At 36.6% G+C, this 26,242-nt stretch overlaps 1 protein-coding gene across 1 annotated transcript in view; it reads left to right on the top strand.

Annotated features, from left to right (window-relative positions):
- Positions 1 to 26,242, top strand: part of DNAH8 (dynein axonemal heavy chain 8) — a 408,086-nt gene that overhangs the window by 340,541 nt on the left and 41,303 nt on the right. The window contains exons 83-88 of the mRNA XM_074311023.1: positions 6,217 to 6,290; positions 9,077 to 9,229; positions 9,721 to 9,876; positions 19,295 to 19,411; positions 19,827 to 19,928; positions 24,937 to 25,097. Of these exons, the coding sequence (XP_074167124.1) occupies positions 6,217 to 6,290; positions 9,077 to 9,229; positions 9,721 to 9,876; positions 19,295 to 19,411; positions 19,827 to 19,928; positions 24,937 to 25,097 (763 nt within the window). The remainder of the gene's footprint in view (positions 1 to 6,216; positions 6,291 to 9,076; positions 9,230 to 9,720; positions 9,877 to 19,294; positions 19,412 to 19,826; positions 19,929 to 24,936; positions 25,098 to 26,242) is intronic.

Here is a 26,242-nt window from a genome sequence, read left to right as displayed (position 1 = left end):
ATTACAGATAATTACATAAATGACCTTGAAACATAAATCCATCAATATGGGAAGTATTACAGATAATTACATAAATTACATAAGCACATAGTAACATAGTAACATAACACATGCTAGAAGTATATAACATAATCATAAATTGAAAATTTATAAATGTCCATAAGTCCATTGTCCATTAGTCTCATCTTGTGTGAGGAAGTCCAATGATTCCTGCTGGTTTTTAAGTTCTTTAACAGTCTTCTTATTATCCATGCTCTTTCAGTGTCAGATGTTTCTTAGATCTTCTCCTTTATTTTGAGGTCTTTCTCTTTTTCTGTCTCTCTCTGATGGACAAGGCGAATATGACTCGTTGGCACCCATCTGATTCCTTCTCCTGCTGAAGAAATACAAACAAACCCTCTCTCCCAGGCAGTTAACCTATCTAATTTCCTTCTATTTACCACTTTCTAAATCTCTTCTCATCATCTGACAATTACATTGGAGTTGTTTGCACTGGACACAGCCCTGTTGGTTTAAAAGGCCTGTATTCTCCCCAAGTGTAATCCATTTTTGCAATCTGATTGCCTGTTGACTCACTTATCAGGTAATCCCTTTCTGCCATGTGATTGCTTTTCTGCTGGTTGATTAAATCAGAGTCCTGACCTTCTAAAGGTTCTTTGGGTGTAACATCAGCTGCCACCATGCCCCAAGTCTTTTTTGCCTGGGGCCCTGGACCTGGGCCCCTCATCCCATTTCCCTGAATTATTCTACACTCTGATGCCCAATGGAGTCCTCTGTTGCATTTTGGACATGGGGTTTTAGGTCTTCTTTCACCCTGTCTTCTCACTGTATCTCCATACCTACACTGAGCTCTTAGATGCCCAATTTTTCCACATTGAAAACATCGCCGAGTTTCTCTAGAAGGCCCTTGCCAGGAGGGACCCTGTCTTTCCACATTCATCATTGTCCGGGTGTAAAAAGCATTTGTTCCCACTGTAGCACAGCGTCTTATGATCTCCTCTAAAGGAGCATCTTTGTCTAATCCCCATATAATTCTTTTGCAAATCTCGTTGGCATTTTCCTTAGCCAGATGTCTGGTCATTATTTCTGTAGCTGAATTTTCTCCAATAGTTCTTTTGACAGCAGTTTGCAAACGTCCCACAAAATCTGCAAAAGGTTCATTGGGACCTTGCTGTATTTTAGTGAAAGCCTCTCCACGATCTTTCTGTCCAGGAAGGACACCCCAAGCTTTTATTGCAGCCTTAGCAATTTGTTCATATATTGTCATGGTATAATCAGTCTGTTCTGAATTCTCTCCATACCGACCTTCACCAGCCAAGTGCTCAAAAGTGAATTGTGTGTTAACTCCTATTTCCAAATTGCATCTGACTTGAATTTTACATAATTCATGAAATTCCGAAAGCCATAATAAATTTTCTCCAGGTTCCAGGCATATCCTTGCTATGGATTTCCAATCATTTGGGGTTAGGACTTCATAAGACAAACCATCTAGTAACATTTTAACATAAGCTGATGTAGCCCCATAAAGGGTACAACCTTTTTTCAAATCTTTAATTTTATTCAAATCTAAAGGTGCATATCTTCTCCTTTTTTTACCTACAGAGTCAGTATTTTCAATCACAGGATATGCATGTATAAAATCACTTATATCCTGTCCTTCTTTCTTAGCTTTAACCAATGCTTTTTCTAATCTTGTCATAGGCTTAGACTGCTTCACAGACAATTCTGTTTGAGTTTCTGTCTCTTCCCCTCCTCCTTCTTCCTCCACCTCTGAAGGGTTAATTGAGGGAGGAGATGGGAGGTGCTCCTGTTGCTGTTGCTCAGAATTGTACTTAACTTCATTGTTATCTGATTCATCCTTTTCACCTAGTTTAGTTGACACCTCCCCATTTTGCTCCTTCATCTCTTCCTTTAGAATAACATTTTTTAAAGCCATTTGGATTAAATTGTAGGTATGAATTGTATCTTTGGAAATTGAGTTTGGCCTGGAATTATAGTGTTCACCTAATTGCTTTCCTACTAATTCCCATTCATCTGGATCCAATTCTTCTTCCAGAGAAAAAGAAGGACATATAACCTTCACAGTTCTTAAAAGTTCAGTAATCTCCTCTAAAATTATAATCAATCCTTGGCTTTTCATAATCTTGATGATGCTCTCTAAACATTTTCCTTGAACAGAAGGTGTTTGCCCCATTTCACTATAAGAGATTCCTGGTTTAGCCCTTAACAAGTTAAGTTCCTTATTTATCTATTAGCACGCTCACTTAATCTTTAACAAAGTTTCCTCGTTACTCACGGTTCTGGGTCAGAGAGACTGAGATCTAGATCGGAAGCTTTTCCACTGGAATCAGGACCGTGTCTGTCCCTGTTCGGGCGCCAAATTGCGAAGGTCTGGTCTAGCTCCTCTTGTCAGGATAAGCAAAAGTCCTTGCCCCACGTTGGGCGCCAATTGTAACGAGCTGTCGTCTCTAGAAGCTGCTGGATCGCTCTCTGGGAAGAGATCTGCTGTGTCTTCTACTCAAATCTCTCCGACAGATTCTTCTTCCTGTAATGAACCGTTGTCTCCAGGCAGTTGCTGTTAACTCTTGTCCAAAGAAGTGACTTCCCTTCCTGCAGAGAGCCCTGTCAAGCCTGATGCAATTCAGAGTCTTCTTCTTTCTCTGAGAGTCCTCTCTTTTATTCTCCCAGAGAATGGGCGTGGGATAATGCAAGGGCTTCTGGGAAGAACCACCCCAGCCAATGAGCTTGCCCCCTCTATCAAGTCAACCTGAGTTCTCACCTTGTAATTGTCCAGAAAACCTCAGTTCTCACTTAGTAATCCTAACAGAAACTGATCAGGTTGAGGGGATCAAGAAAAGCTTTGTGTATAAATTGATGGTTCATTTTTATCCCTTTTCACATTTCCCTCAGAACTCGTCAATACTGGGCATTCATTGTCTCTTCTGCTCTGCACTATTTCTGCTGTTTGAAAAACAAAGATGTTTTTCTCCATAACACTGTCACTGTGCAAATTGTTCCAATTCTCCAGGTGTTCCAATCTAATGCAAAGTGAATTGCATTAAAACTAAAATATCTTCCCAGTTTCCTATGAAATTTTAAATAACTTTTTCTGAATTTGGTCTGAGTCTCACCTCCCTATCCTGCAGCATGGTATTCTTTCTGTCATTGTACTATACCCTTTAATCCTCGCAAAGCAGGAAATTTACAACTTCATGGCTTGGAGTTTCTAGTATCTCCAGAATCTGGGACATCTGGCACAGTGCAGGAAATAGCAAATTTAAGATGGAGGAGTTGCAATCTGGCTTGCAAACAGGACATACTGTAGGAGAATAAAAGGAGAGAAGAAAACAGGGCTGAAGACAGAGCACTGGAGAGCACTCAAAGTTAAGGGACAAAGTATAGATTGTGAATCAACAAATGGGCCTGAGAAACAGTTTAGAAGTTGGAGAACCAGAAGCCTGTCTCAGTATTCCAGAGAAATAATATAAGTAGAAGGAGAGGGTAGTCTACAGAGTTAAATGCAGCACCTAAATTGAAAATAATGAGAATTGAGAAGAAAAAAAATCATATTTGAAAATTCAAAAATCACTGGTAACTTTGGAATTTTGGTTGAGTGATGAGGTTGGAAGCCATATTGCAGTAGATTGAGGAGTAAAATGAAATGAGAGTAAAAAAGTTTTCTTTTTTATAAAAGTTCATTTTTATAAGAATTTATTATCTTTCCCTCCCACAATCCCCCCAAATAAAACATTTAATAAAATCCTCAAAACACATAATAAAACAATACAAGTTCTTGGCTATATGTGTGTATATGTGTACATTCTTCTGAAATGAAATTCTTTTGAAAGAATTATATACATTGCATTTATTTTTACATGTAACATAATGAATATATGAATATATATATATATGCATATTTATTTCATTTTTCATTTTAGCCCCTTCTCTAGCAGTAGGTGGGTGGCATGATTCATCTAAAATGTTCTCAATTTCTGGTTTATGATTGTATTAATCAGAGCACTAAAGTCTTTCCAAGTTGTTTTTCTCCATAATATTGTCATTGTATAAATTGTTCTAATTCTGCTCACTTCCCTTTGCATTATATTGTGGAGATTTTTCTAGTTATCTGTGAAATATGAAATAATTTGTTCTGAATTTGCATGAGAAAGAAAGAAGAGATATAAGATTATATTTTGAGAGTTTGGTATGGCTAGCCCTGCAGGATAGGGAGACTTAAGTTTGAAGGCAATAAGGAAGAAACTAGTAAAAGTTTGCTATTAGAGAAGGCAGATGATTGGGGAGCAGTCATTGGAAAAGATAGGTGGTGATGAAATCATGCACACATGTAGAAGTGTTTGTCTTGGCAAGGAGAAGAGCCACTTCATTATTAGAGACTGAGGAAAAGGAAGGAGAAAGTAGAAAATGCAGTCAAGGGCTTTTGAGATGAAGAAAATTCAAGCTCGTAATGATTTATTTAACTTTATTCATTAGATTTCTATCATCTATAGAACTGATGGAATGGGGACAGCAGTTTTAATGAGGAATGGAGAAGTTGGAAAAGGAAAGGTCCTGAACTTGGACTTTTGTATCTACTACTGATAGAGCTTTGAATTCAGGGTCTTTGAACTTCTAAAAGGCAACATGGGAGTACTGTGTGGGTACTTAGGAAATGAGGAAAGTTAAGATTTAGAGAAGTACTGAAAACAAAATTCCCCATTTTATAATTTTGCTTAAAGCTAATTCTGAGTATAGAATGTTTGTACTTTGTATTGCCTTCTTTAGTTTCAAACTTACATTTGTAGTTTAAATTATTAGCAAAGGATTTTCTACATAGGAAACTCCAAATGTAAGTGACATAAACAATTTGTCATTACCAAATTTTTAAAAAATAATTAAATGACTACCAAAAGAGTCCCCTCTGGACCCACTGGACTATTGTAAAGAGCCCAATTTTTAAGCTCCCTGATAACCTTCTACATAAAATAAGAATAGATCAAACACCAAGAACAAGAAAGGATCTCATAGAGACCATGGAATCTAACCCTTTCATTTTATTGATAAGGAAACAGGTTCAGGGAGACTGAATGCCCAATATTTAGTTTAGTGTCAGAAACAGTATTTTAAGTCAGATTTTCTAAATCCAGGGCTATTGTTCCATACTGTCTCCTCATTTAGGTGGTAATGCATTGCACTATTCAGCATTGGGTAAAAATAGCCAGTTATATGAAGGGAGATGAAAAATGAATATAACTTGAAAGTAAACAAGTCCAGCCCATAACCTCAGAAATATGCATGGATCTTTTTTTTTTTCTTGCTACTACAAAGTGTTAGATAATATACATATCATTCTTTAAGCACCTTTGGTTGTGTCAGTATGAACACTCCCATCAATGCAGATTAAACCCCTTTCTCTACCTTAAATCAATCTTTATGAGTGGTTTGACTGAAAACAAAACAAAACAAAAACTTATTTCCTAGTGATCAGCCTCTTGGTAATAGGGTGAGCTGGCCCTCATGGATGTGTTGTCGATCTCTGTGTGCCTCTTCAAAGCCTTTTTCACTTGATAGGGCCTGAATTAGCTTGATTTAACACATTCTCCACCCTACAGCAAGATACTGAAGTAAAACTTGAGGGAAAACTCATTGTGGGCACAGATGCTCTTGTGTACATTTCTTAGCAGAGCACATCTAGGTGATGGATCCAGTGGCCTGGCACTGTGATTCCTCCCCCCTAGAGAACTCCAGTGGGGTTGTCCCTTGTGTTCATACCTACCAAGCTATATTAGGGAGTTATGTGTGAGTGTTCAGCTTCTCTTGAGACAGAAAAACGAATGCTGACCCACTGAAAGGCTCCAGCAATGCCTCAAATCAAATCCAACAACTCTTTGTTAAGCACTTACTATATACTCTGAAACATTGTGGTTCTTCAGTCATTGTGTGGATTATATGTGATCTCATTTAGAGTTTTCTTAGTTAAAAAAAATACTGGAGGGATTTGCCATTTCCTTCTCCAGCTCAATTTGCAGAGGAGGAGCTGAGGTAGACAGCTACTACATGTCTGAGGCCATCTCAGGTCTTTCTGACTCCAGGCCTGCCACTCTACTTTCTCTATCACCTAGCTTCCCCAGCTGACACATGGACAGAACATCAAATCTAATTTTGTCATTGTTACACAAGATAAGGATATGTAATAGTGACATTTTGTATGTATTACAGAATGCAGAACAATCTCTATGGGTCAAGGACAAGAAGTTCATGCTCGCAAACTGGTACAGATGTCAATGCAACAGGTATGTAGGAAGGAAGAGTCTAAATGGAATTCTTCTGTCATCTGTTCTCTCTCCCATTGCCCATTCATTTGGCTGTTCTGCTCATTTAATAGTTGTTAGAAATATTAGAAATGTTAGAAATATAGTGGTTAGAAATATTTGCCCTTAAATAGTTTTCCTACACAAACATTTGAAAAAACAGGTAAATGTGTGCAAAGAGGTGAAATATATATCTGTGATAAATAATTCATTTTTCATTCTTATTTATGTATTAACTAAATTTTCAATTATTTTTGTATACATTTCTTACAAAAAATGTAAAACTTCAATTTCTTTTTGATATCCATGGGGAAATAACTGGTTTGATAATTGAAGTGCTGCTTTCTCTGACTACAGAAAGCTGTTCAGCTTATTTGTCATCAAAACTTTTCAAGCTATCATATAGATATTGTCTTTCTCTATTCCCAGACACAAAAATTTAGCAGTTTTGGAATTTCATGATATAGTAATGACATATAGTACTTAATGAGTGACAGATGAGAATAATTATACTTCAATTTTTAGATAACTTCAGGCATGCATTTTTCATTAAGGATAGTTTCAGGCAAATAAGAAGCACTTGAAGCTAAGTTCAAGTATTGATATTAATTTTTATTAATATCTGCAAACTGAATAGAATTTTGAACTATGACTCACATAAAACTTAATAAATGCACAGAACATTAATTTTCTAGAAATGCCCTGGACTTATCACAGCAATTGAAGAAACTGCACCATAAAAAAATAAAATAAAATAAATCCACTGGCTTATTTTTAAACTTTCCATCTTATGATGCCAATAATAGCTTTGGTGCTATTCAAAGAATACTTTGAAATTAATGTCTAGAGAAGGTTTAATGGCCTAAAACACTATTTTAGGTCATCAACCTCTTCTACCTAGTCATTAATTCCCAGAAAATCCAAAGCCTCAATAGTTTTTGCTTAATTAATTTTAATAAATACCATTTGGAAATAGTTATATGTATACAATCTATTCTTGGTGAACTACAATATTCACTTTATAGAGCAAATCTCCAGTTGAATTATGAACCTTGATTGCTGACATTTCCAATAAATGAAGAATTTGTGACCTTGATATTTATGTCCAGGAGGTTCATTTTAACTGTGCCTACAAGCATCACTGTTGTGATACAGAAGAAGGAGCAATAGATTTGAAATCAGAGTACCTGAGTTCAAATCTTTGCTCTGTCATTTCATGCCTCTGGGCCTTAGTTTCTTCAGCCATAATAGAAAGGATTTGGATTACAGGACCTCTATGGTCCCTTCCAGTCTCAAATATACGGACCTATGGTCCTCTTTATCATTTCCCACAATGGGGAAAATGGTAAGAAATTTCTTAGCATTAAAATATTGAATGTCATGCATAGTTCATGCAATCCCTAGACAATATTCATGAAATTGAGCTTTATCAAGTTAATTCTCAGGCTTAATTTGTTGAGAATATATAGTCTTAGCCTAGTTAAATATGCATCTTAATGTTGTTTGAATTAAAAAGAATGTTATTTTGGAGCAAAAATGACATTTTGATTGCAGTGTTAGTCTCTGCTAGCACAATGCCAATAATAAGTTAGTGCTTAATAAAAGTTGCACATAATAATTCATAAATAAAATAGTTCTAATCTTTATTTGCTAAAGAGGAAAACTTTGTAAAGTAACTCATAATTAAAAAAAAAGAATTGAACTCTGATTCTACTTTTCAAAAAAAAAAAGTAAAGAATAAAAAAATAAAGCCAATCCACATATCTCTCAATGAAAATATAAAGAAAATTGAAAAAGCTTCCTTTGATTAGAATTTTCCCATAAATATTCATGAGAAATCTCACATAAGTTATAGTACAAAAGTGTCTAGGCTAATGCCACGTAGCCCACATATGAACAATCGTTCATAAGTCTGACCTTAGTTAGCAGGGCCAGAATAAAGAGGTTTTCTAGGGTGCATAGGAAGAAAATTCAGAGGTAAGACTAAGGACACTTGAAGTTCTCCCTGTCTGGTAATTATGCTCGGAAAGATCATAAAAGTTTAAAGTTCTGTAATGCACCATTTTTTTTCACCTGATTTTCCAGTCTCTTATTTCTATTTCACAGTATTCATTCATTTGTTTCACACTTATTTGTTATATACAAAAGGCCCTATAGAAGACTTTTTGGAGAGAATGTGAAGATGACTAAAACAAAGACACAGGTTAATAGGAAAAATGCTAATTGTACTATTAGACTGTATGGTTTGTTCTTAAGATGTATGAAGGATGGATTGGGGAAGAGAGAACCGGTTCAGCACTATAATGGCGGATCTTGTCTTCAGTTTTGTATTTAATCACTACTTTCCAGCAGAGTACAAAAGCAAAAGAATATGAATCAATTGGGTCAGTTTCTGTTAAAAAGTTTGCTGACCTCTCCTCTTCTGTATTTCTTATATATTTCAATGCTTGTTTTATATAAGTTTAGGGCATGGCCATTCTAGCCTGCAAAGTGCCTATTTTCATCACTAGATGGTGCTCACACTGTACTACTTTTTCTTATGCTCTCTCTACTGGACTAGATAATGGAGAAAATGATTTCAAAGCTGTTTGGTTTTAAACATTATTAGTTCACTAATGTAACAAATGGAATAACAACATCAAATGAGTTTTTAAACCTATACAGCAAAAGAATTTATACATTTGGTCTATAACAATGCAAAAGTTTTTGTCCCAAATGTTTGCCAAAATTGAGTAACAAATTGTTTTTTTTTGTTTTTTTTTATACAGGGTGGCTGGGTATTACTTCAGAATTGTCACCTTGGTCTAGAGTTCATGGAAGAATTATTAGAAACACTACTTACTGTTGAAGCTAATAATGAGACTTTCCGAGTCTGGATAACTACTGAAGCACATGATAAATTTCCAATCACATTGCTACAGGTTAGTCACAAGACATCTGGAGTCTCTGATAACCATGGAAATATGAGAAAATTTCTTCTCAATTTCCTCATCTGTAAAATGGTTATAATTATACATTACCTGTCCCCAAAGGAACTGACCAGAGGAAAGCCTTTGGAAATTTCATAGTATTATGGAAGTATCAGTTGTTAAATTGCTTTAGCTCTACAAATAAGTATGGAGTAATTTGGAGAAAATCAGAATTGTTCAGTACACTAACAGAATTTGCACTGTAAAAATCATATGCTGTAATCAAGATTATGTAGTTAACATTTCCACAAGTGAATTACATCACTAGATACTAATTTATAGTTTATTGGCTGTATTCAATTTAATTAATGGGTACTTGGCTGAATTTCAGCTAAAATTATATGTACCATAAATATGTTGTTTGACTTCTTTTTAATTACAGCTTTTTGTTTTCTTATATGAATTTTTCATAGTAAAACTAATATATTTGCTTTTTATGACAGACTTCTATAAAGTTCACTAATGAACCACCCCAAGGGGTACGTGCAGGTTTGAAAAGAACATTTGCTGGAATTAATCAAGACCTCCTTGATGTCAGCAATTTGCCCATGTGGAAGCCAATGCTGTATACTGTGGCTTTTTTGCATTCCACTGTACAGGTATTCAGAACCAGTTTCTGTATTCACTATATAGCAAACTGAGTGACTATAGGGTATCTCCTTTAAACAAGGATAAGTAAATTTGATCTTGATTGTCATTTGTATCTCTTCCTGCCATATATATCTTATTTAGATTTTACTGAGATTCCCTAGATTCTTCACTTCTTTAGTAACCAAGTAATTAACCTGTTTGACCAGTTGCTCTTTGGCTCTTTTGTCAGTTCTATCAGTTAAATCCTTTTTCATGTCCTTAATGAACTGTTTCTCAGAGATGAGACCAGCATAATGGTAAAGCAGAAAGGGAGTCTACATGCCCCAGGTTTGAGGAGCTTCAAAACTCTATTTTGCCTTTTAAAACCCATTTAATGGAATATATGAAGTATTCAAGTTTAATTTTAAAATCAATTTTAAGTATAATTACTAGATAATAGCCAACTATTTTGGTCTTTTATATATTACTACATTAGGGGGTGGGAAGGAGCTTCTTCTGATTTAGTTGATTCCCAATATCACCTTTATCTCCAGTACTACACTGCTGACCACTCCAAACCTGGAAATATGTGCTTCTTTTTCTTAGAAGAAACTTTTCTAACATATTCTTGCATCCTCCCCTTTTTTCTAAACTGAAATCCAAGTAAAAGGCAGAGTAACGTGACTGTCCCAAGAGTCATCTCAATTCCTTGCTCAGGAAGGTGACCAATAAATCCTATCTTACACAGAGGTTACAGAGGATTCAGTTGCCCATTCTGGAAACTATTAGACATATGTTCTTTTCAGTCATTTCTCTCCTAGGACAAGTCACTTTGTTGGGCTCTACTATGGGGCCTATACACATCTAAATAAGAGCTCTACAATCATTGTGTATATTTTATATAATATATATATATATATGTATGCATGCATACATATATATGGATAAATATATAGCTATTCAGATCTACTGGCCATTCTTCAAGAGAATGGTATTTAGAGCTAATATTTCTTTGCATTTTCAAAATTTTATTATGGCCTTTGAAATTTAATTTTCCTCTTTTAAGACCTTGCAGACCTTACCATACTAAATTATGTATTATTTAAGCTTGTTAATGGATTTCAAATCTGCAAAGACTATATTTTGGGCTACCATCCCAAGCAGTGGTAATTCAATTGTTCCATCTTACTTATTGAAGGAATATGTAGCTTTTTCCCTATAATAAATATGCAATAATACTGTGAGCAATTGTTCTGGGAATTCTGGAGGAAATACATAAAGAATTTAGATAATTAAATAAGGCCCCTTCTCCTTTCTCTCTTAAATCCCTGAAGCCTGTTTACTTATCAACTAGTGCTACTCTTCTGGGATTTAGTAAATAAATCCATATTTAACTGATTTATACCTTTGTGAAATATAACTTCAACTACATTTTTCTCATAAGTTAGAAATTCTCGTTCTTTCTTGTGTCATGAACTGCTTTGGTGTAGTCTTTATGGTTTCCTTTACAATCTCATCTTTGAAAGTTTATTTTATGCATTTATAAGTGAGATTCTGAGAAAAAGTCCATAAAGTTTGTCTCTTACAGTAACTTTTACATCATGGTAAAAAAAAATAATTCTCTCTGATTCACAATTCAGCCTCATATTCTTACTAATTGTGTGATCCTGGGCAAGTCACTTAATTTCTGTTACCTCAGTTTCCTCTTCTATAAAATGGGGATAATAATAGCATTTCCCTAACTCTCAGGGTTGTTATAGAGATCAAATGAGAGATTTGTAACGAGCTTAGCATATGCTTAGGCACATAACAGGCATTTAATAAATTCAGTGGGTACTATATTGTTTTTTTCCTAAAAAAACCAAACAGCTCTTATTATCACTTTACTCCTTAAAAAGCTACAGTGAATCCCAATGCATACCAACACTCTATCATACCAGCATTCAAAGCTCTTGCCAGTTCCACATCACTTAGCTAAACTTAGCATTTGTGGCTTGCCAACAGAAATCAATAGAAGTCCAGCATTAGCCCCTGAAAAGCCCATGCATGTGCCCATGTCATTATTCCCCAGGCCCTTTCCATTTCAGCGCCTACTTCTGGCTCAGTCTCCCCTGGAGTCTACTCAGTGCAGCCAGGGGTAATTCACATCATTCAAAACTTCTGTTCTGACCCTACCTGCCCTTGCTCATTGGCCTCCAATCAGTGTGCTCACCCAGCCTGTTTAGCCCCGCCTTCTCTGTGACTTCCAATCAGTGTGCTCACCCAGCCGGTTTAGCTCCGCCTTCTCTGTGACTTCCAATCAGTGTGCTCACCCAGCCTGTTCAGCTCCACCTTCTTCTTGGCATTCGCTTTGTGGTCTGGTTCTCCTCTCAGCCTTGCCCCTCGACTCTTCTGGAATCTAGGACTATGTTTCTCCTTTCATTTTCTAGTTCAGCTGCACTTCCCCATAGGACGGTATTTCTGCACTCTAGCTCACTCCTCTTTTGGACCAAACCAAAGGCTGCCCTCTGCTGGCCTCTCTCCCAGGGCTTCTCTGAAGCCTGGCTGGAATCCTAAAGCCTCTCTGGCTCCGTAGATCACCCAACATCTATCTAGTTGACAGTCCTTTGTCCCCAAAGTCCCTTGGTTAAGTGGCTCGTAGCGATCTCTCCTATTCTGGAACTCTCTCACTGCTTGGATTCTCCACCACATTAAGTTTGACGCTGTCAGGCATTGTTCTAGATTTCCGTGTGAGCTCCTTGGAGCGGAGGCCTTTTCTAATACACTTGTTCTGTATCTCCATATTGCCGAATACAGTTCTGGGCGCCCTAAGTCCTAGGGAAGTAGGATGGCACAAGTTATCGAAGTAAACGGAACAAGGTCCTGATTTTGAAATCCAAATAGATTTCCCTATGTGATATTTCACAGAAGGGGGAGGAGGAGGAGGGGTTTAGCTAAATTCCGTTGATAAGTTCTGATTCCTCTACTTGGTTTTATTGTGTAGTCTTAACCCTTAAAGAGAACAATAGAGGCACTTTCTAGAATTCTATTCTACTCCATGGAACAAGCATTGATCGATTGCCTGTCCTGCGTAAAGACTAAACAAAAGGCAGTAGAAACCCATAAGTAAATAGTAAGAATAATAATGAAGTCATTTGGAAAAGAAATCCTAGAATTAAACATTCTTTCCTCATTATGATCTAAAACAACTCTTTGTTGCAAGTGAAAATAAAAAACAACTTGGAATAAAAAGTTTCAAAATGAAAATTGGTAGTAAGGAATACAAACATGAAACTAATGTGAGCATTTTGAGCAATTGCCAAAGATCACATTTTAAAAGATAACTGAGCTTCAGTTGCTCAGTGCTTAGAAATGGTAATGTTTTCATCAAGTCAAGTTAAGCAGCTCCTGGGAAAGGAAAAACTCCTGTTCACTCAGTTTCACGTCCAAATGAACAGTTCGCTGCACAGGTAATGTCCGGTTTTCTCCTCTTCCCACTCCCTCCCCAAAAGGAGGCAGCAGACACCCCTGCGTTTTTGATAGGATAGTTAGGATTCCTTTCCTTTTCGGGGTCTGTGACTGAGGAAAAAGGGAGTAAAGGACTACAACCAGCAAGAAGGCATTTCTGTGATGGCATTAGCCTGGCTCTGCTTGGAGGCTGGCAATGTGGGAAAGGTCTGTTATCGGTGCTCTTTGGAGGTCCAGCTTATCCTAGTTCCTATCTTAGACACTAGATTTCTGGAAATATCCTAATGGCAGATTTGAAGTTAAATAATAAAGCTTTGTGTGTGTGCATGTGTGTGTGCATGCATATGTGTGTGCGTGTGTGTGCGTGTATGTGTGTGTGTGTGTGCGTGTGTGTGTGATAAGGAAAGCCATGCCAGCTTAGAATCAAACCAGACTCTTCCATCTTGCTCAAAGTTGGATCTGAACCACTGGGATGAAAACGGTGGTCTCTGTCAGTGGCAGAAGATTGAGAGGAGACGCTTACTTTTCATTTACTTTGCATCAAGCAAGTATCTGTCAGGAAAGACTTGTGTGCCCAGTAGTGTGGTATGGGGCTGCATGGGAAAAGAAAGAAGCCTGTATATTCATTTCAATTCATTTAACTTTTTCCAATATTGTTCTCCTGTCCAAAATTTCATAGCAGATAGTGACTTCATTCTTCCCTACAAAAAACTTCCTTTAGTGAAGGTTGTCCTTAGAGCCATATTCAGGTCCTGCCCTTGAGACCATGAATATGTTGCTTAATGTCTGGGTTCTCTATACTCTCCAAGACTTTGTGACAAACAAATTTCAGCCAGTTTGTATAGGCCCAATTGTAACGTGCTGTTGTCTCCAGAAGCTGCTGATCGCTCTCTGGGACGAGTTCTGCTGTGTCCACTCAAATCTCTCAGACAGATTCTTCTTCCTGTAGAGAACCGTTGTCTCCAGACAGTTGCCATTAACTCTTGACCAGAGAAGTGACTTCCCTTCCTGCAGAGAGCCACGTCAAGCCTGGTCTAGAGCAGAGACTTACTTTTTTCCTCCAGAGCTGCCCTCTTTATCCTCCCAGAGAATGGGTGTGGGATAATGCAAGGGCTTCTGGGAAGAACCACTTCAACCAATGAACTTGCTCCTCCTAAGCATGCAAGCTCTTCCCCAGGAATTCACAAGTCAAACTCCCAGGAAAGGCCGGAACTAGAAAATTGTCAAGTACCGACTTAGCACTTAGTAAGAACCTAACATCTCATTATCTCATTAGCACTTAGTAAGAACCTAACATCTCCCCCTTTCTTTTGATTTAGAACATAGGGTGGTCGTGACCTTGAAACATAAATCCATCAATATGGGAGGTATTACACATAATTACATAGGTTACATAAACACATAGTAACATAATACATGCTAGAAGTATGTAACAAATAACATGATCAAATAATCATAAATTGAGAATTTATAAATGTCCATTGTCTATTAGTCTCACCTTGTGTTAGGAAATCCAATGATTCCTGCTGGTTTTAAAGTTCTTTAACAGTCTTATTAGCCATCTTCTTATTAACCATGCTCTTTCAGTGTCAGATGTTTCTTAGATTTTCTTCTTTGTTTTGAGGTCTTTCTCTTTTTCTGTCTCCTATGGACAAGGAGAATACAACTTGTTGGCACCCATCTGATTCCTTCTCCATCTGAAGAAATGCAAGCAAACCCTCTCTCCCAGGCAGTTACCCTATCTAATTACCTTCTATTTACTGCTTTTTAAATCTTTTCTCATCATCTGACAATTACATTGGAGTTGTTTGCACTGGACACAGCCCTGTTGGTTTAAAAGGCCTGTATTTTCCCCAAGTGTAATCCATTTTTGTAATCTGATTGCCTTTTGGCTGACTTATCAGGTAATCCCTTTCTGCCATGTGATTGCTTTTCTGCTGGTTGATAGAATCAGTCTCCTGAACTTCTAAAGGCTCTTTGGGTGTAACATCAGCTGCCATCATTCCCCAAGTCTTTTTTGCGTGGGGCCCTGGACCTGGGCCCCTCATCCCGTTTCCCTGAATTAGTCTACACTCTGATGCCCAATGGAGTCCTCTGTTGCATTTTGGACATGGGGTTTTAGGTCTTCTTTCACCCTGTCTTCTCACTGTATCTCCATATCTACACTGAGCTCTTAGAGGTCCAGTTTTTCCACATTAAAAACATTGCCGAGTTTCTCTAGAAGTCCCTTGCCAGGAAAGACCTTGTCTTTCCACATTCATCATTGTCCGGGTATAAAAAGCATTTGTTCCCACTGTAGCTAAAGGAGCATTTTTGTCTAATCCCCATATAATTCTTTTGAAAATCTCATTGGCATTTTCCTTAGCCAGATGTCTGGTCATTATTTCTGTAGCTGCATTTTCTCCAATAGTTCTTTTGACAGCAGTTTGCAAATGTCCCACAAAATCTGCAAAAGGTTCATTGGGACCTTGCTCTATTTTAGTGAAAGCCTCTCCACGATCTTTCTGTCCAGGGAGGACACCCCAAGCTTTTATTGCAGCATTAGCAATTTGTTCATATATTGTCATGGTATAATTAATCTGTTCTGAATTCTCTCCATACTGACCTTCACTAGCCAAGTGCTCAAAAGTGAATTGTGTGTTAACTCCTATTTCCAAATTGCATCTGACTTGGATTTTACATAATCCATGAAACTCCGCAAGCCATAACACATTTTCTCCAGGTTTTGGCATGTCCTTTCTATGGATTTCCAATTATTAGGGGTTAGGACTTCATAAGACAAACCATCTAGTAACATTTTAACATAAGCTGATGTAGCCCTATAAAGGGTACAACCTTTTTTCAAATCCTTAATTTTATCCAAATCTAAAGGTGCATATCTTCTCCTTTTTTGACCTACAGAGTCAATATCTTCAATCACAGGATATGCATGTATAAAATCACTTATATCCTGTCCTTCTCTCTTAGCTTTAACCAATGATTTTTCTAATCTTGTCACAGCATAGGCTGCTTCACAGGCAATTCTGTTTGTGTTTCTGCCTCTTCCCCTCCTCCTTCTTGCTCCACCCCTGAAGGGTTAATTGAGGGAGGAGATAGGAGATGCTCCTGTTGCTCAGAATTGTACTTAACTTCATTGTTATCTGATTCATCCTTTTCACCTAGTTTAGTTGACACTTCCCCATTTTGCTCCTCCTTCTCTTCCTTTAGAATAGCATTTTTAAAGCCATTTGGATTAAATTGTAGGTATGAATTGTATCTTTGGAAATTGAGTTTAGTCTGGAACCAAAGGGCAAAATGTCATAAGGGCAATTGTAGTGTTCACCTAATTGCTTTCCTACTAATTCCCATTCATCTAGATCCAATTCTTTTTCCAGAGAAAAACAGGGACATATGACCTTCACAGTTTTTAAAAGTTCAGTAATCTCCTCCAAAATTATAATCAATCCTTGGCTTTTCATAACCTTGATAATGCTCTCCAAACATTTTCCTTGAACAGAAGGCATTTGCCCCATTTCACTAATAAGAGATTGCTGGGTTAGCCCTTAACAAGTTATGTTCCTTATTTATCTATTAGCACGCTCACTTAATCTTTAACAAAGTTTCCTTGTTATTCATGATTCTGGGTCAGAGAGAGTGAGATCTGGATCAGAGGCTTTTCTACTGGAATCAGGATTGTGTCTGTCTCTGTTCAGGCACCAAATTGCAATGGTCCAGTCTAGCTCCTCTGAAGGGCTCAGAATAAGTCCTTGTCAGGATAAGCAAAAATCCTTGCCCCACGTTGTGGATGCCAATTGTAACGTGCTGTTGTCTCCAGAAGCTGCCGATTGCTCTCTGGGAGGAGTTCTACTGTGTCCACTCAAATCTCTCAGACAGATTCTTCTTCCTGTAGAGAACCGTTGTCTCCAGACAGTTGCCATTAACTCTTGACCAGAGAAGTGATTTCCCTTCCTGCAGAGAGCCACGTCAAGCCTGGTCTAGAGCAGAGACTTACTTTTTTCCTCCAGAGCTGCCCTCTTTATCCTCCCAGAGAATGGGCGTGGGATAATGCAAGGGCTTCTGGGAAGAACCACTTCAACCAATGAACTTGCTCCTCCTAAGCATGCAAGCTCTTCCCCAGGAATTCACAAGTCAAACTCCCAGGAAAGGCCGGAACTAGAAAATTGTCAAGTACCGACTTAGCACTTAGTAAGAACCTAATATCTCATTATCTCATTAGCACTTAGTAAGAACCTAACACCCAAGGAGTTCCCATACAATGAAATCACAGTTTCAGGCCACCACACCTCAAAAATAAATACTTTATAGTTTAAAATGGTTCCACTGTGAACACTTTTTGAACTATAACATTTAATCATTTGATTTCTATAAAAGAGAGTAATGTGTTTTTAAAAGCTTCAAATTATCATTTATACATGACACTCGTCAAAGCTAACCACCTCTTATAGTGAACTAAGTGTCTCATATCATGACCTTTTTAAGCTTATCTTTTCTACATATAATAGGACAATAGGCCTTCCTATGTGCATGTTGGACCAAAGTGCATTTATTTATTAAGTAAACAAATCAGACTCATAAAATGTTTTCTAAATGTTACACAACTGCTTACAATGGTTACAAAAAGATATGGCTTGATAGGATCAAAAAGTCTATGAGCAATAAAATCAAGCTGCTGAAGGATGGGAATTGTTTTCATTTTGTTTCTTTAGATACCCACTGCTAATACAATTGCCTGGCACTTGGGAGGAGCTGTGCCTCAGAAAAAATTAGGGATCTCAAGAGGTAGATTTAAGGAATTGGTTGCATTTCAGGCATGGGGAAGAGTTGAGAGATGAAATGCTAAATTCAGAGATGCTACTAAAACAAGGATTTAATCAGGACTTTGGGTAGCAGTGGAGGGAAAAGCTAGCATGGTTCTTCTACAATTGGCCTTCACCATATTTTGTGCTTGAAGGTAGGAGATGGTGGAAGAGAGGGGGAATATTAGAGTAACAAAGAGAAGAGACAAGAAGGGAAAGGCCAAAGGGGCACCCAGGAGTAGTCAAATTCTACATGTTTAGTATGTTGGAAAAGCATTATACAGTCTCCCACCTCGAGTTCTGGGGCTACAATGTTAATAAGTGGCTATTGCTAATAATCATTTATAGAAATAATTACTTGGGGGTCAATTATAGGCACAGATATACACTAGCACAGGAAAAGGTGATGAATGGTAGCATTATGGCTCATCTGTATGACTGTCATATATGTATGAGACCCAGAAATACCTGTACCAACACTTAACACACCATTCAGATGTCAGAGAATCAGAACAATGGAAGGATCCTTGTCCTATGACAGTAGTTCAACTTTCATGAATCTTCTCTGCCCTCCCTGTTGAGTTATCCTAATGGCAACATTTCAGCCTTATTTAGTAAACAGAAAGGACAGGCATTGAGGGAAATATAGTGGTGTTCATGTGATAACATAAAAGTTTTGATAGATTTATTATATTTGTATCAATATATTCTCTCTCTGTTTCTGTGTGTCTCTCCCCATCTCTCTCTTCTATTATAAAATTACCTTGTGAAACTAGAAAGGAATTTAAATGACCTTGAGTCACAAAAGCAGTGTTTTTTTAAAAATAAAAAATATGGGCCCCAACAAACATTTTAAATTTGAATATATCAAAACCCAATGTACCAACAATAAAATGTATTCTTATGAATCAACAATGGAGTTAGATTCTTTTAAATTCAGAGATACTGGTTTTGCTCCAAGACAAATGGTTTCAAGATCTATTCTTCATTATTGTTTGGGTATAGAATGACCAAAAAACATTTCTATTGGCTGATGTATGCACTGTGATTTATTAAGACTGTCAATTTCTTTAGGCTTCTCTGGTAGTTCTTACTGTTCTTGTTTATTAAATTTCATTCCATTAAAAAGAAACAAACATCAGATTAAAAAAAAAAAAAAAGAAGTTCCACTAAACATTTGTTTTTCTGTGGTTATTTTTTTAAGGAACGACGCAAGTTTGGTCCCTTAGGGTGGAATATTCCTTATGAGTTTAATTCAGCTGATTTTTCAGCAAGTGTTCAGTTTATACAGAACCACCTTGATGAATGTGATATCAAGAAAGTGAGTAGTATCTTTTCAGTTCTTTTTAGTTGATAAGAAAACTCTGATCTTGATAGTTCATACCAAGTTGGGGGATGGATTGTTGGATTATCCTGAAAAAATATCAGGAAAAGGAGGTAAAAAACTACAAAATCTATCTGACCATAAGACCTACTTGAGATAATCTGTAGGATACATATACACTGGTGCTTCCTAGTTATGGATTTTCTTGGATAAACAAATTGTAAACTATTTAACAATATAAAAGTGAACTGTGTTTAATTTTTCATGTGATTATTTTTAGTATTTTCAAGAAATGCAAATATCCTATTACTGGCCCCCCCTTACTCAACTCTCTTTTTGAAATCAAAGTCCCAAGATGCTATAATTGTTCATTTTATTGATAATGTTTTTAACTAATTTTTTTTTTAAATAGGGAGTATCATGGACTACAGTTCGCTACATGATTGGAGAAGTACAATATGGAGGCAGAGTCACAGACGATTTTGATAAACGTCTACTTAATTGTTTTGCTAGAGTACGTCAATTTAGGAAAAACTATAACAATACATTGTATTACAATTACTGTCATTATTTAGGTTTTAATAGTACAATTGGTTCCAAATCCATCCTATATTCTACTGCCAGATTAGTCTTCCTAATTTATAGTGTTGAGCATCATAAATTACTTCAATGGCTCTCTATTGCCTATAGAATTAAATCCAACTTTCTAAATTCATTCAACCAGCAAATATTTGTTAAGCACCTATGATATGTATGTGTGTATAGATAAGAAGACTAATCTGGAAATTTTTTCTTTGGAAGCTCATTGATGGCTTGTTAAATTTATTTTAAATTGGATTATTTAATTATTTTATTTCTTTTATAAATCTGGGTAATTTATATTTTTGTAGATTTTCATCCATTTCATTTAAAATGTCAAATTAATTGACATATAATTGTGCAAAAAGACTTTTAACAGTTGTCATAATTTTCTCTTCGTTGGTAGTGAATTCACTCCTTTCATTTTTGATGCTAGTAATTTGGTTTTCTCCCTTTTTTAAAAATCAAATTAGCAATGCTTTTTTATTTATTGGAGTTTTTTCATAAAAACCAACTTTTAGTTTTATTTATTAGTTCAATGGTTTTCCTACCTTTTAATTTTAACTATATTAATTTGTCCTTTGACTTTCAGGATTTCAAATTTGGTATTTAATTAGGGATTTTTAATTTGTTCTTTTTCTAATTTTAAGCAGTATGCTCAATTTTATTTTTCTCTGTTTTATTGCTATAAGCAAGTACATCATTTAAGATATAAATTTTCTCCTATGCAAATAAAAAAATCTTTTAAAAAGAAAATTTTGTATGTTTCCCATGTTATTGATTCCCATGATTCTTTTTCACTATTACCATTTCCTTTCCCAAATTTTCTTCTAATTTGCTTTTTAAGATCTTTTTTAAGTTCTTCCAAGAATTCTTTTGGGGCCTGAGACCAAATTACATTTTTAATTTGAGGCTTCACATGTAGCCAGTTGGTCACTATTGTCCACTTCTAAGTTTATTACTTGAAATTCCCTATCACCACAGTAACTTTCTCTAGTTAAATTCTTTTTGTTGTTGTTGTTGTTGTTTGCTCATTTTTTCCTGCTCACTTTTTTCTTTGTCACTTTGTATTTCATGTGAGAGTTGGATTCTGGTCCTGTACTATCTGAAGTTTTTTTGTTATGGGGCTCTAGGCTTACTGAATGCTTTCATTAAGCTTCAGGACTTAGCTTCTTGAAGCTTTCTCTAGCGGATGGATTTCTTGGCTTGGATTGGGGTGCTGAGCCTCCCTGTTGGCCTCCCCTGGGATTTAGTTGTTGCCCTGCTCTAAGGATTTTACTTTGCTACTGGATTGCTATGGTAACAGAGTCATTCTGGTGGCTAGAAAAGGGATCTTGTCGCTGATTTGGCCAGGGGTTGGGCCATGTTACTGGGTTGCTATAGAAGCAGGACCTCTTTGCTAGCTGGCCTTGGAGGATGGATTTTATTGATTTGCCTGAGAAATGGAGCCCTACTGCTAGGTTGCTATGGAAATATGCTTGTGCTCTCTTTCTTTCTCTCTCTCTCTCTCTCTCTCTCTCTCTCTCTCTCTCTCTCTCTCTCTCTCTCTCTCTCTCTCTTCTTCACTTTCTTTGTGTGTCTCTTTCTCTTTCTTTGTGTGTCTCTTTCTATTTCTTTCTGTGTCTGTGTGTGTGTGTGTGTGTGTGTGTGTGTGTGTCTCATATCTAGCAAGGATCCATTATTGATCAGCAATGGGATTAAGGCCTTGCTGGTGGCTTGTGCTGATGGTGGAATTGCTGGGATGAGGCCTTTTCTGTGCTAAGACCATTCACTTGCCTAGTGGGTTGCTGATTTTTGCAGAAGGATGGGCCTGGTAGATGGTCCTAGGCTTAGAAACTTTCTGCAGGCCCCTTGCTGTGAGGCTGGTTGGTGCTGCTACTCTCTCACCCTGTTAGTCTGGTAAGCTGCTTCCCTGCTTCTAGATCAATTTTGAGGAAGTTTTCTTGTTGTTTGAAGGGGAATTTGGGATATTTTCAGAGGGTTCCTACCTCATTCCATCACCTTGGTATGTCAAGTTAAATGGTTTTAGATGTCAATTTAGGGTTTTTATTAGGTATTTAGCTGTCTTTAATATAATTTTGTCTTTTTTGTAATTTGCCTTTGCCTCCAAAAAGAATAAATTCCCCAATGAGATGCTGAGTTACAGGAGCAAAGTACAGCAAAATACATAGTACTTCAGAATAAACACTGACTGAAAAGATGGGGAGTAGAAAGAAAATAATTTTCCAATGGATCTCTTAGGATTGTATTACTGACAAGAATCATACTTACTCTTGATGTACCTCTGTGAGGTTTCTCCCCTAACCCATGACAAACAGGATGATCTATACACATATATGTTCAAGAGAATAGGCAAGGGATTAGAAGTTGCTGTAAAGGACACTTGTTACAGGTGTATACCTGTAACTGTAACACAGTGTCCATCTTTGTAGTGTATTCTGGTCTAAGATAACAAGCACTCCAATTCAGATTTCTTTCAGGACATACACGATATAAAAGTGCACACACAAGGAAAGCATATAAGCAAACTCCCCAGAATGGTACTTTGCCACAAAGAGACCCTGCCTGTCTCTCTTGCTCTTCCTCCTTCCAAAGCATTCAGCTCTATATTTACAGTCTTAATAGCAAACCAGAAGTCCAGAGACTTTCTAGTTTCTAATGCTACTTATAATCAACCAGCAAACTTGGAGAGAGGCTGGTGTCTTTATCAGACCTATTGGCAATAACTGTTTCCTTCTTGTCTCAGGAATCACCTGTCTTATCTTCCAGCTTTTCTTCAATTTGGTACTTAGAGTGAATCATCCATTCTCTTGGTTTCTTTATTTCCTCTTTTTCCTTCACTACTCCCTACCTCCCCCCAGGAAAATTCTTCTGTTATATTCTAAAACTTTTGTCAGAAATAGGACTGAGTACTTATGCCATGGGACCTCCTTCAGGTAGTTTTAGCAAATCTCATTTTGATGTATATTGACAAATACAAGAATTGAAATATATTAATAAAAGCACTAGAAAAAAATCAGCATGATAAATATAAAACTTGAAACCAACCAACAAAAAAAAGACATTTTTAATCATTGTGCATATGTCTATAACTATACTGAATAGAGATTGACTAGTATTAACTCCACTGCAAAGATATGTATATTGACTTAATAGTTCTGAGATCCTTTTTTCTCTATCCTTTCTGACTCTCTCTACTTTATTTATAATAAGAAATTGTTGTAGTTATTGTTTTCTTTAGCCACAGAGTTACAGTTAATGTGAGCTGTTCTCTTGGCTGGCCTTTGTTCTGAATCACTTTATTTTCTTTTCATTCTTCATAATCATCATTTCATATGCATAATGAAACTCCATTACATTCACATATTATAATTATTTCAATCATTTCACACTTGATGGACTCAACTTTTTTCCTTTTTAGTACAAATTGATCTCTTATTTCCTGTCAACAACCTCCTTAGAACATAGGCCTGGTAGAAGATCCATTGAGTCAAAAGTTCTACACTCTCATTACCCAGCTCCCAACATTTTTAGGTGTTTGAAAAAAACTGTCCTGGGGAAGAAAGGAGAAGGTCAGCAGAGCTAGGAGCAGCAAAAACTTAACAGCAAGAGCTTGCCACAAGTGAAAGAGGTAGTCCTAAGAGAATGTCAAACCAAAGCTCAATGGTCACTGTCAGGGGTTTTATTGAGGGAATTTGGGATAATCTACAGATGGGATTGGATTCTTTCTGAGGTTCCTTTTACAGGAAGAAACTCTTGAATTCTGTGATACTGATTTTGTGACTTCATAAAAGTAGGTCTATTTGTGATTTTAAAACAAGCTCATTAATGCAAACTGTGTTTGCTTTTTTACTCTGTTTCTATTCTTTTACTCCATTTTAATTAATCAAACATTTATTAAGCATCTATGTGCCAGATACTTTGATGATAACTGGCAATAGAAGAGAGCTAGGAGAAGGACTTCAATGCCATATTGGAGCATTTTGTCTTTGATCTTGAAAGTAATAAAGAATCATTGGAATTTATTGAATAAAGGAAGGGAAGGGGAAGGCTATAATATGATTAGATGTGTGTTTTAGGAAAATCATTTCAGTAGCTAACTAGAGGATGGATTACAATGGGGAGAGTTGAAGAAGGCAGATCCACCAACAGGCTATTGTAGTTCAGGTGTAAGGTAATGGGGACCTGTACCAGATTTGAAAATCATTTTAAAATGAATATGAAGTAGTATTTTCAAGTTCATCATTAGAAAATGGATTTTTCAAATGGAATGTCTTCTAGATGTCTGTTTGTGGGTTGTGTAGTAACATAATCTCCTAAATATTTGGGCAATTGGATGGAACATTGTACATCATCAGTTGATCTGTATTTTTTGCATCTGCTTCCTTTAGTTCTGACCACATTTAGATTCCATATATAAAGTGAGGTGAAAACTGATTAATCCAATTGAGGAGAAAATTTTAAGAAGTTTAAAACCTCTTTTTCCCCTTTGGAAAATATTTGTTCCTTAAAGTATTATATGGGAAAAGCACCAGAAATAGTCTCACATAGTGAAAAGTATACTTGGGAAGTCAAAAGTCTTGGACCTCAGCTGTACTTCTTTATTTACTTGTAATGTGTCCTTGGGCAAGTCATTTCCCATAATCTGGATTTCAGTTTTCTCATCTGTAGAATAAAAATATTACTACTTGTACTACTTTCCTTGAAGAGTCATTATGTGGAAAGTACTTTAGATGCTATTATTAATATAAAAAAGAGGCTAAAGCCCAGTTGTGTTTCTGTTTTGACCTACTTTTATAAATTTGTTTAATTAGTATTCATTTGTCCTTATTCTCTCAGTGTGAGAATAATATTAATCAAAACCAATGTAAAGAGATATGACTGCTCTCCATATTTATATTTAAGTGCTTAATATTTATATTTTATTATTTTGTTTTACATAGGTTTGGTTCAGTGAAAAGATGTTCGAACCAACATTTTGTTTTTATACGGGTTATAAAATACCAGTATGCAGAAATTTAGAACAGTACTTTGAATATATACAGTTACTCCCTTCAATGGACAATCCTGAAGTTTTTGGTCTCCATCCTAATGCTGATATCACGTAAGTTCTTAGACTTTCTGATTTATAGGCCACATTGATAAGACTAACCTTGCAGCCTATGCTTTTCATTGTATCTCTTTATCAGGGCCATAAACTGGATTTCTAGTGTCTGAGGAAAAGAGAAAGGAGTATCATATGTTGGGAAAGACAGTGGGCTTCCTTTCAGAGCATGTAGGTTTGACCTACTAGCTAGATGACTTAGACAATTACTTAACCTCTCTGGTCATCTGTGAAATAAAAGAGTTGGAGGTTTCTTAGCTCTAAATCTGTGACTCCATGATTCTACCATATAGGATGTATCTATTTTACTCATTGCATCAAAGGATTATTTTATTAGCTAAAGTCACTCACAGGAAAAGAGGCAGCCTAATACCTAGGGAGTCTGGCCTTTGCAGACTGTGAGTATAATAAGAGTTCAGAGAGAGATTAGAGTAGTATGAGAAGACTTTATGAAAGAGGTGGACTTGAGCTGGTCCTTGGAGGATATAGACAGTATTGTGCTGGAGCCATCTCTAACCAGCCATTGTGAGTACTTACACCTCAGAAATTCCACACCTCTCCCTCACTTAAATTCAATTCACTTTCAAGCCTTGACATCTTCTTCCAGGTGTCATGGGCCTCTTCAAGAACAAAGGACAAACAACCACAATTGCTGGGACACTGAAATGAAGATATTCTAAATAGTTGGAAATAAAGGACTTGAGAAGAGATTTTTAGCTCACTATAAGATTTAAAAGTCATTAAGAAGATAGTCAAAGCCATGAGAAGTGGACCAATTCATCAGATAATGTACATAGGAAGAAAAACAGAAAGCTAGCAAGAGAACTTGGAGAATACCCATAGTTAAAGATCAGGAGATGAAAAGAGGCTATCAGAGAAAACCTAGAAGTCATCTGTGAGGTAGAAATAGCCTTAGGGTTCTAGTTAGGCAAGTTATTAATTAGCCTCAGAGCCAAAACATTCTAAGAGTCTCTACTGCTTTTTAAGACCATAGTGGAGAATTTTATGTTCTCTGCATACCTATAACTGGTTTTCCTTAAGGGGTAGGGAGAAGGAAGGAAGAAGAAAAAAAGCAATTTTACTCTTATCTTTATTTATAAATATATGTTTTGGGTGCAACAGAAGATTCAAACTAAATGAATACT

The sequence above is a fragment of the Sminthopsis crassicaudata genome, chromosome 4 (assembly GCF_048593235.1).
Source record: "Sminthopsis crassicaudata isolate SCR6 chromosome 4, ASM4859323v1, whole genome shotgun sequence".
NCBI lineage: Eukaryota > Metazoa > Chordata > Mammalia > Dasyuromorphia > Dasyuridae > Sminthopsis > Sminthopsis crassicaudata.
The sequence above is the reverse complement of the archived record's forward strand: the minus strand, read 5'-3'. Positions and strand labels throughout refer to the sequence as shown.